The sequence below is a fragment of the Hibiscus syriacus genome, unplaced genomic scaffold, assembly GCF_006381635.1.
Source record: "Hibiscus syriacus cultivar Baekdansim isolate YM2019G1 unplaced genomic scaffold, ASM638163v2 tig00112370_pilon, whole genome shotgun sequence".
Classification (NCBI taxonomy): domain Eukaryota; kingdom Viridiplantae; phylum Streptophyta; class Magnoliopsida; order Malvales; family Malvaceae; genus Hibiscus; species Hibiscus syriacus.
In genome coordinates this window covers 62,032-74,505 of record NW_024063316.1, presented here as the reverse complement: position 1 = coordinate 74,505, position 12,474 = coordinate 62,032, and the positions used below count along the sequence as shown (strand labels likewise).

The 12,474-nt window shown below is 34.0% G+C and overlaps 2 protein-coding genes across 2 annotated transcripts in view; both read left to right on the top strand.

Moving 5' to 3' along the window:
* The window catches only part of LOC120178726 (TMV resistance protein N-like), a 77,563-nt gene that overhangs the window by 11,424 nt on the left and 53,665 nt on the right, over positions 1-12,474 (top strand). The window lies entirely within an intron of this gene.
* On the top strand, positions 6,669-7,118 carry LOC120178708 (the record flags this gene model as incomplete). Its single annotated transcript, XM_039184499.1, has 1 exon — positions 6,669-7,118. A coding segment is annotated over one exon (450 nt), but the record flags the coding sequence as incomplete, so codon positions are not given.

Below are 12,474 nucleotides of genomic sequence, written 5' to 3'. Positions count from 1 at the left end.
GTATTTGTCTTTGTTTTGTCTATTGGTTGAAGTAATGCAATCCATTCAAGTTTCAATTTGCAGAAGAAGAAATAGTTTACTTTCGCAACACGAAACTTAAAATCGCAACGCGAAACCAAAATCGCAACGCGAAATGAAAATCGCAACGACAGAATCGCAATGCGAAATGAAAATCGCAACGAAAGAATCGCAACGCGAAATGAAAATCGTTGCGATTTTGGTTTCGCGTTGCGATTCTGTCGTTGCGATTTTCATTTCGCGTTGCGATTTTGGTTTCGCGTTGCGATTTTAAGTTTCGTGTTGCGAAAGTAAACTATTTCTTCTTCTGCAAATTGAAACTTGAATGGATTGCATTACTTCAACCAAAAGACAAAACAAAGACAAATACTATTTCACAGTGTTAAAGAATACACAGTTTAGCAGAATTGGCAGCAACCGAACAAATTTACTTTCAACCAAAAGACAAAACAAAGACAAATACTATTTCACAGTGTTAAAGAATACACAGTTTAGCAGAATTGGCAGCAACCGAACAAATTTACTTTCAATCAAAAGACAAAACAAAGACAAATACTATTTCACAGTGTTAAAGAATACACAGTTTAGCAGAATTGGCAGCAACCGAACAAATTTACTTTCAACCAAAAGACAAAACAAAGACAAATACTATTTCACAGTGTTAAAGAATACACAGTTTAGCAGAATTGGCAGCAACCGAACAAATTTACTTTCAACCAAAAGACAAAACAAAGACAAATACTATTTCACAGTGTTAAAGAATACACAGTTTAGCAGAATTGGCAGCAACCGAATAAATTTACTAAGCAATCTAAGTGAAATGGCTAATCTAAGTGAAATTACGAGTAAATTTATCATTAAGTTAAATATGGAAAATCTTAAACTTACCTCGTTGCGTAGAGTATGAACCTCATTCTGCAACGATACTATCATCTCACGTAGAGCGGCAACCTCACCACGTAAAGTTGACACCTCCACACGCCATGCACCATCGTTATCGCGTAGAGTACCGATCTCCTCACGCAAGGCATTGACCTCATCACGTAACTCCCTTGACTCATCCCGTTGAGGTGGAGGTGGAGAACAGGGAGATAGGAGTCGTGGCATCTTTGCCGGTCGCCTATCATGAGGTGATGGTGGAGAAGAGGCTCGATGATGTGACGGGATAGGTGATGGCTCTCGTTCTAGAGGTGTATAGTCGGGTCGATCGGGTGATGGCTCTAGGTGAGGTGATGGCTCTCGAATTGGAGGAAGTGGATGCTGCTCATCATCCGTGCCATCAAAAAAACTCTGACTAGCTTGCCACCAATCAGTGGCAAGCTCTTCCTCCGTGGGTGTCAGTCTTTGTAATGGAATGTTGGCCTTCTAAAATATAAAAACTCAAACAAAGTTAAACGTCTACTATTAATAACTTGTTTATATATTATATGAAAGTATTTGTGTTAACTTACATTATTTATTGTCGCATATGGTATTAAGTCTTCCCAATCCAACAGAGTTTTCCTCTTCCAGGAAATAGCCCTGGGAATATCATTTGACGTTTTTATTGCATATGTACGCATGCTGGGGAAAGCCTCGAATATCCAAATCTACAAACAATATAATAACAAAATTAGTAATTGTTAAATAATTAATTATAATTTTAGAAACATTATATAGAAATTCTTACCTTAAAGGCCCAAACAAAGCCTGACAAAGTGTATTTGGACCCATCGCCCCGCAAACTTTTGCGGTCATCAAAGGCAGACGACAACTTAGTCCAGGTAGCTTTCCATATATACGAACCCCACGGAAACAGATTCCATGCATTCAGGTCCTCTACCAATATTATTAGCTCCCGATGAATAGGTTGTCTGGCCTCTCTGCCTAAAAAGCCGGCATACACAAGTAGTAGAAGGCATACTCGGACAACATCGACGTCATCCATCCGAGTGAAACCAGCTTTCTTATTAAACAATTTCTTCAGGTCGTCGACATGTAGGTTCGGCTTCTCCATTGACTCATCCGGAAAAACCCGGGATAACCATGATGGGCGGGCGATATGACGAGTGTACCGGCCTACATCATCGTGTCCGAATCGTAGACCAGTGATTAAGCAGAACTCTTTCCGCCCAAAACAAGTATACGCTGGTGGAAAATGAAACCATATCTCTTCCTCACCACGTTGTATACTGTCGGGTAGATTTGATGTCATGGTCTGAAGCCACAAATGGGTCAAATTAGCATCTCCACCCGGATGCTGTACTCTCAGCCATGGCCCGAAGCAGGTTTCCTCAAACAATTGTCTTTGAGCAGGTGAAAGCTTCGAAGCAATTGTAGTGGCCAGGCTGACTTTATTTCTCAAGGTCAATTGAGCCGAAAAAAATTTCTACAAAAACAATAAACATACCAAGTTAGATATACCAAAAACTACACTGTGAAGATATACCAAAAACAATAAACATAAAAAGTAGTAGTTTATTCTTGAAACTAAAATTTGCAACACTGTTTTGTCTTTGGTTGAAATGAAAATCGCAACGAGAGAATCGCAACGCGAAATGAAAATCGCAACGAGAGAATCGCAACGCGAAATGAAAATCGCAATGCGATTTTGGTTTCGCGTTGCGATTTTCATTTCACGTTGCGATTCTCTCGTTGCGATTTTCATTTCTCTCGTTGCGACAGTCATTCTCTCGTTGCGATTTTCATTTATCTCGTTGCGACTCTTCTGCAAATTGAAACTTGAATGGATTGCATTACTTCAACCAAAAGACAGAACAAAGACAAAGACAAATACTAACTTGAAAATCGCAACGAGAGAATAGCAACGCGAAATGAAAATCGCAACGACAGAATCGTAACGCGAAATGAAATCTAAGTGAAATGGTTAATCTATTATTGAAATGACCAGTAAACTTATCATCAGTTTCAATATGAAAAACCTACAATAATGCAAACATTTCAAAATAAAAATAATTAAAAAAACTAACCCTCGGAGGTTGATTTTCCATTTCTGAATATTGTGAGGGATTTCTGACCGTGAATGGTTGTGAGGGATTTCGCCGGAGATGGGGACGGAAATCTTCGGAGATGGGGACGGATTTCTTCGCCGTAGAGAGTGAGAGATGGAGATGGGACTGAGTTGTGATTTTAGGTTTTAGGTTATGAGTTGCGATTACGGGATTTTGTCTTAATATTGGTTTTTGTAATTTGAAAATAAAATACGCGTAGCGATTATAATGGCGCTTTAAATATCGCGTTGCGATTTACGGATACGCGTTGCGATTTTATGTATTATCGTTGCGATTTACGGATACGCGTTGCGATATACGGATACACGTTGCGATTTACGGATACGCGTTGCGATTTATGTGTTCGCGTTGCGATTTTCATATTCGCGTTGTGATTTTGGAAAATCGCAATGCGAATTTGTACTATCGCATTGCGATTTTCAAGAATCGCGTTGCGATTTTGGAAACTGATTTGCGATTCTGGGGATCGCGTTGCGATTTTTATTTCGCGTTGCGATTTTGTTGGTCATTTTGGCAAATCCAAAAAAAGTTGGTTAAAATCGTATATTATAACTTTTTTTTGGTCACTGAGGCGATTTTCTCTTTTGGATTTTGGATTTTGAAATGATAGTAATAGTTATGATCGGTCATTGTGTGGTCAGCGACATATGGGTAGCCGATCGTTGGATCAGAGATGACCGACGGTTGGAGTAAACGAGATTAGAATAAGAAATGTTACGAGTTTGGGGTTCTTTTTATATTTTTGAAAAAATGGGACTTTTTCGAAAATAAATTAATGTTGACGGATTAGACACTTAAATGAGTAATGTTTATAATATTAGATATCAAGATGATTCGAAAATTAGTTTAGACACATTCGAAAATTTAAGTATATTTTAAGCACTTATTTTAGTATTAAGCCCAAAATCTAATGATATATTGATAAATAATATATTCTCCGTATTTTATAAAGGAGAAAAGAGATTGGTGTTGGGACAGTGGCGTTAGATTCCATCACAGAAAGAGGTCACGGGGGAAAATCACGCGTGTGGAACAGAACGGCCCACACGTGGGCCAATGCAATATAGTTTTACGGTTTTGCCCTGACTCATCTTTTCCACACAAATATACATCTCGTGACCATCTCATCAACTAGGGGATGCCAAATTGGCTTTTATTCATGGCCACGTGTCAAATCATATGGCTGTCTCACCTACGATTAGGTGCCCTGCTCGTAACGGAATCATTATCCCCCGGAAAAACAAACACATGTAAACAGTTATTCTGCTTGGGGTCATGCTACTGTCCCAATCTCTCTCTACTACCAAAGAGGCAAAAAGGTAAATAAAGTAATTGTTTTGCCCCTTTTCATAGAGTTCCCTGTACTTTTTTGGAAAAAGAAATATTACTCGGGCTACTTTTTTTATGAATGTACCCACCTATTAAAAAAATAAATTTAATGATTTCATCGTTGATCGTTATAGTATTGATGTGATAGTTTATTGTATTAATATGATAATTTATGGTGTTGATATGATAACGTACGATGTTAACATGACAATCTAAGGTGGCAGATTAACAAGATGGAGGACATGACATATTAGCTACATTGGAAACTCAAATATGGTTGATAGACTGTCACATCAATATCGTAGTCTGTCACGTTAACATTGCAAACTGACAAGTCAGTAATATAACGATCTTTTTACTTATATTTTATTTTCCCTTGAACAGTCTTTGATGTTATAAGATAATTTTTGTTCATAGATTTTTACAGTAATTGACAATTCATAGACACCTTACAAACATAATTACTCGAATTTAAAACTTCAAAAAAAAATTAATATTCTTTTAATCATAGATATCAATAAGTTTATAATTTATATTTTAAAATAACATCATTTTAATAAAAATGTGTTACGTAAACCGTGTTTTAAAAAGGATGTATTTTGTATAATACGTCTTTGCTGATGCAGTAATTATTTTAGACTCAATTTTTAATATTTACATCATTTAATATTAAAATAAAAATTAAAATTAAAATTAAAAATGTTAATAAAAATTATATTAATTTTATCTGAAAAATATATATAGTATATGTCAAAGGCACGTATCAAATTGAATGGACAGCTGTAATAACACATGTATATATGTTTTATTTTCAATCATTAAATGAGTATAGATTTAAAAGATTATTTTTAAATAATTAAAAACATATATTCGATAAAAAGATATTTTTAAATAAAATAAATCTATTTAATCGACCTCATGAAATTATAGTTTTAAACTATAAAAAATAAATCTTGAATTTAATCAAATTATATAAGAAATTTCGTAAATCTTTCATAATTTTAAATTTAACAAATTAATCTTTATTATAAAATATTTTAAGAGATTCATTTTAAAAAATAACACATGACCTACGCATCATTTGGAACGGACCTATTCCTTATGAGTCTCACCCATTTCAAAATTTTAAGTTGCCCTAATACATTATAATTCATAATTTTAATATTTTTTATGAATCTTGTAAATTTATAAATTAATGTAAAATATTTTATTTATTCCTATTAGTAGACAACAATACCTTTAGATACTTCATTTTTTAAAAATATTTTCCTAAATTTAAATTTAAATATAATATATAATATTTCATGATCTTGTTTTAATATATTTTCTAGGTTGCATCAATATGGTAGTTGTGGGTTAAATTGTATCATTTTTTTTTATTTTCCATGGGCAAAGGTGTCATCTCGCATTAATTGTATTATTTTAATTAAATATTTTTTTTCTACAAATTTTGGTAGAGTACTCAAAAGGTCACTAAACTTTTGTTAAAAATAATCGTTTTAGTCAACTAACTTTAAAAAATTATAGGATAGTCATTAATTTATCAAATTGTTACAAAATAATCACTACATCATTACAAAATATCATTAAACTTATCAAAATATTATGAAATATTCACTAAAATTTATCAAACAGATACAAAATAGTCCTTAAAATTGTTGAATGTATAACCATTTTAACAGTTTAAAAATCATTTTTAAACTTTTAAATTTTAATGAGCAAAACAGTAATTTTAATAAAGTTTAGTGACCTCTAATATACTTTACTCATTTGTATTTTAATATTTTCCCACCACTCTTTTTTTGTTGTTGATAAAATGCATGTATTATATCCAAAGAGTTGCATTAAATTGCCAGAGAGAGCACTAGAATATTTCATAAAAAATGAGTACAAATAAACATAAGATCTTACGATTGACATGCACACTAATAACTACTATAAATACCTCCAACTGAGATTCGAGTAAGGATTCTCCGTCCAGACTAGAAGGAATATACTGTCAATGGCGGATGAGATCATCTTGTTCCCATCAACGATAATCATTTTGATTTTTAAAAGTTTAATATCCAAAACAATCATTTTTGTAAAGTTTAGTGACTTATAATATACTTTACCCATTTTATATTTTAATATTTTCCCAACCCTTCTTCCATCTTCCTCACCAAATGCCTTTCCATTTTTTCCCTTTTTCTCTCTCTTTTTCACCATCTTCCTATACACAATTCGAATATCTCATCCATGGCAGTTCCCAGCCGTACAAGCATAAAACCCAGACCATATTTAACAAAACAATAACATTATTTTCTCATCCTAATTCTCTCCCTTCTACCTTCTTCTTTTTCATCATCTTCTTCTTCGATCCATGATCTTCTAGTCTCGAGAGGCTTACCAGCAGGTCTGCTTCCAAAAGAAGTGAAATCTTACACACTTTATGAAAACGGAACACTGGAAGTGTTGTTGGGCGAGCCGTGCTTGACCAAGTACGAGAACAGGGTGATGTTCGACAGTGTTGTGAGGGCTAAACTCAGCTATGGAAGCTTGAGCGGCGTCGAAGGGCTGAGCCAGGAAGAGCTGTTCCTGTGGTTGCCTGTTAAAGGGATCATCGTTTATGATCCGAAATCTGGGCTCATCTTGTTCGACATTGGTGTTGCTCATAAACAGCTCTCCTTGTCCCTCTTTGAAGATCCTCCTCTCTGTAAACCCAAAGGTGAATCGGTCTCTTCCATTTCTTTCTTTTCCATTCATAATTTTTTTGGATAAAATCTATCGGAAGTCACTAAACTATAATAAAATGATCATTTTGGTCATTAAATTCTATTAACGTAATTGATTTTTGTGGTAAGTTTATTAGTAAATTATGTATTTAGTCACCCAATTATTCCTATAATTTTATTTTGGTCATTTAATTTATTCTCAAACTAGTATATAAAATTACGTTTTTATTTTGTTTTGATCATTCTCTATTTAAAAAATAAATAAAAGTATTGATGTGACAATTTTTTAATTTTTGTATAAATTACGTGTTTGGTACATAAATTATCAATTTTAATCATTTTTAATATCTAAATTTTCATTTTTTTAAATCATATTTAACATTTTATTTTTATTTTATTTTAGTATTTGTTAAAAACTTAATGTTAAGTTTTGAAAAAATTGAAAGTTTAGGTACTAAAACGAGCCAAAATTGATAGTTTAGATACTAAATGTGTTAAGTTTTTAACATGTACAAAGCATTATATATAATTTTAAAATAATTGAAAGTTTATGTACTAAAATGAATCAAACTGATAGTTTATATACTAAATGTATAATTCACCCTTAATTTTTTTTTATTATGGTGTGATAATATCTTATAATGACACGTTAACATCACTATTAATTTAATTATGAGCGATTAAAATATAATTTTATGTATGATTTTGAAAAAAATAGATAACTTATCGAAACTAATAATTGTTTATTTTTTAATGGAAGTAGATTTAATTTTGTTGGTTTTAGTCTTAATGTAAATTAAGATTTGTTGTGTGATTATTAATTTAGGGTTTTCTGTTATAATTTGGGGGGAAAACGAAAACAGCTTTGGAATTTTAATGACTGAGTCACATTCATTGGATAGTTCTGTGGTGCGGCGTCTAAAAAACGGCTAATATACGGCGTGACCGGTTAAACAAGTGACCGGTTAAAATTTAGATCGGTTATGTTATATTATTTCACCGGAAATATTATCAAGTACAATAACATATTAGGTAACGTATAATGTAATAGATAGCGCTTTATAAAAAATAGGTATTTAACGGGAAATATTATCAGTACAATAACATATTAGGTAGCGCTTATAATGTAATAGATAACGCTTGACCTATTTTATAAGTAAATCGGTATATTTATACCGAACATTGCAAATTTACCTATTACTTATAATTATCGGTTTCGATATTTCATAAAGTGTCGAAACTTTTTATAAAAGTATCGACACTTTATGTTTGCACCTCGTTGGGCATTAATATTTCATTTTGGACAAAAATATCGACACAAACTAAAAAAGTGTCAATACATGATTTAGACCTATTCTCTCATAAAACCGGTATAATTATACCGGTTTCATTGACCATTTATCTATTACATTATACTTATGGGTTTCGATGTTTTAGGGATCGATATTTTTTAATAAATGTATCGACACTTTTTAAGGGTACATCTTTTTTGGCATTCATTCTAGACCGTAAGTATCGACACTTTATGCTTGCACCTCGTGGTTTAATATTTCATTCTGGACAAAAATATCGACACAAACTAAAAAGTGTCGATACATGATTTAGACCTATTCTCTCATAAAACCGGTATAATTATACCGGTTTCATTGAACATTATAGTTATGGGTTTCGATGTTTTAGGGATCGATACTTTTTTAATAAATGTATCGACACTTTAAGGGTACACCTTTTTTGGCATTCATTCTAGACCGTAAGTATCGACACAACTTTAACAAGTGTCGATACTATGCTGACCTATTTTAGCATAAAACCGGTATATTTCTATCGGTTATATTGTAAATTTACCTAACACATTATAATTATTGGTTTGTTTTCGGGATCGATACTTTTAATAAGTCGATACTTTATGTTGACTAATATATTATGCGTGCACCTCGTTTGGGTCGATACTTGTTACATTGTTAATTTACCTATTACATATAATTATTGGTTTTGATGTTTTTTGGGTCGATACTTGTAGTTATTGTACATACCTAAATATGTACTGCGAATTTAATGTTGTACCCACCCTTTAACTACCACTACCAATACCACATCCTATTGAAAGCAGCACGACTGAAACATGTTCAAAATGAACCTTTGCTTACATCTCCATCAACTCCTGGACCACTGAACTTGCACAACAAAATTTTTGCCATGGATAATACTGATGTAGACAATGTAAGCCAACCGAGGAATGCCATGAAGTACATAATGTTGATGAATCTGACAGATTGGTTGGTCAGCTCTTCTGTTCACGTGATCAAGCTTGGTACTTTTACAAGGGATTCGCACGGGAACATGGGTTTAGTGCACGTAAGGGAACAACAACGGCTTGACGTGGAGGGAATGTGAAGACACAAGAATTTTGTTGTTCCAAAGAAGGGTTTCGAGTATCAAAAGTCAATACTGTGATCGTCAACTTGCTCATACGCCAGTCACAAGAACAGGATGTAAGGCTAGAGTCGTAGTTACAGCAACAAATACAAACGATCAGTGGGTTATAAGTAAGTCTGATCAGAAACATAATCATGCATTGTGCACACCTGCTATGACACCATTTATGCATTCTAATAAAGCTGTAAGTAAGGCTGATATCGATGAGGCAACAACATTGAAAGAGGTCGGTGTTGGCACGTCACAAGTAATGAACTATTTAACGCAGCAGGCAGGGGGCTATCATAATGTTGGATTTACACATAAAGACCTATACAATGCACTTCAAAGAGGTAAAGCAAAGGAAATCGTCGATGGGGATGTGAATGCGCTTATTGCCTACTTTGATTATAAGAAAACATGATGATCCGGGTTTTTATGACATACTCGGTAGACGAATCGGGGGAATTGTATAATCTTATTTGGTCGGATTCTACATCGAGATCGGATTACACATGCTTCGGTGATGTAATTGCGTTCGACACAACGTACAAAGATAATTTGTATGGTCGACCAATTATGCCTATTGTTGGTGTCAATCATCACCATAACACAATTGTGTTTGCCACTGCCATAATCGCTGACGAGACGTCTCAATCTTTCGAGTGGGTGCTACAGAATTTTTAGAAGCCATGATGAATAAATCACCTATTTCAGTTGTCACCGATGGGGATAGGGCAATGCAAAGGGCTATCAAATCTGTTATCCCTTATGCTAAGCACAGATTATGTTCTTGGCATCTTTCTCGCAATGCACAAGCTAACATTGGTGACCCAAAGTTTACAACAGCATTCTCAAAATGCATGGCTTCCTGGTGGACAATCGAGGAATTTGATATTCAATGGCGTTCGGTTGTTTCAGAATTCAACGTCCAAAAGCATCCATGGGTGATTGAGAAGGGAAATACACGACACTTATGAGCACAAACATATCTAACCGGTCATTTCTTTTCCAATATTCGCTCAACACAAAGGTGTGAGTCTATGAATGCTTCACTAGCTATTGCACTGAAACACAAGAAGACATATTTAGATGTTGTTCGTGCAATTGAAGATGAAATTAGTAGAATGCGTATGAACGAGTTGAAAGCGGATTACTTAAGTTCCCATACGAAGCCCTTCCAGATCACAAAACTGGTCGACCTTGAAAGTCATGCCGCTGCGATTTTTACCCGCGAATCTTTTCGTGTGTTCCAAGATGAACTTATACGGGAGACATTGTACTGGATTGAGGCAGAGATTAAGTCCTTATCAGATGAATGTCAACATTATATTTTGTTAAAGTACGTAGAAAAAAATAGGAAATTTGAAATTAGTTTTGATTCTCGTACGAAAACTCTAATTTGCTCCTACAAAAAATTCGAGACCGTTGGACTTCCGTGTCGCCATCAACTTCACATTTTGAAGCACTTGGACTACACATATTTGCCCGGGACTTTGATTCAAAGTAGGTGGACTAATGATACGAAGGCTTCTGCACCCAGTTATGTTGATTTGAATGTGTCTCTAGAAGTGATGCAAATGGCAAGGTTCGCTGCTCTACGTTCAACGTCAAGTAGGTTATGCTACATTGCATCAAAGACAGACGAGTCTTTCAAAACCGCAAGAGATGAGATGAAAAAACTAATAGAAGAATTAGAAAACTCGTTGGTTTGAATGATTCAGTCAACCAGAGCATTGTAGTAAACAACGTTCGTGACCCTCACAACGAAACAACGCAAGCGAAAAGAAGTGCCGAAGAACAAGGTCGAGAAGAAAATTAGGCGATGTGGGTACTGCAACGGTGAGGGACATACAAACTAACATCCTCAAGTCAAGCTCAGTTTGAGTACAAGCACACAACCTACATCAAACTGATTTTTTCGAAACGGAATGGAATGACAACGATCTCCATATATCGTAAGTATCAACATGACTCCTATTGTGTATAAGAAACATGTACATATAAATATTTTGAATGAAGGAAGAAAAACCGCGTTACTTAAAATTAGCGACACAATATTAAAAAGTGTCGATATAGGCTGTAGACCTATTCGCTCATAAAACCGGTTATACCGGTTATATTACAAAATTATCTATTACATTATATTCTGGGTTCCTATGTGTAAATGTCGACACTTTTTGACAAGGTATCGACACATTTTCTTCCATTCTGGACATAAAGTACGGACACAATATTAAAAAGTGTCGATATAGGATTTAGACATATTCTCTCATAAAACCAGTATACTTGTACCGATTAGATTGAAAAATTACCTATTACATTATACTTTTGGGTTTCGATGTTTATCGGATCGACACTTTTTATATATGGATCGCCACTTTATGTTGCACCCTGTTTGCATTCATTCTGGACCAAAATATCAACAAACTACAAAGTGTCGATACATTATTTAGACCTATTCTCTCATAAAACCGGTATACTTGTACCGATTAGATTGAAAAATTACCAATTACATTATACTTTTGGGTTTCGATGTTTATGGGATCGACACTTTTTATATATGGATCGACACTTTATGGTTGCACCCTGTTTGCCATATTGTAAATTTGCCTTTTACTTTAAAGTGAATTTTGTAGTTATTGTACATACCCTCAATATATGGAATGGCCATTCATTCTCGCACATGATGACAATTATGATGACATTTGTATAATACAGACAACAATCTCCATATATCGTAAGTATCAACATGACCCTTAATGTGTATAAGAACATGTACAACAACATACTGCTAACTTTTCTTATCTCATATATATATTCACATACAAAATTATAAATCGTATACAAAATTATAAATCTTATACAAAATTAACCCTACATTTACATCATTGCATCCTTTTGTTATTCTTATGTATCATGACAGCTTTTGTTATCTCCTGTCTTCGTTGATTTTGATTGTGGCTTACGAGATCGTTTAATACGCG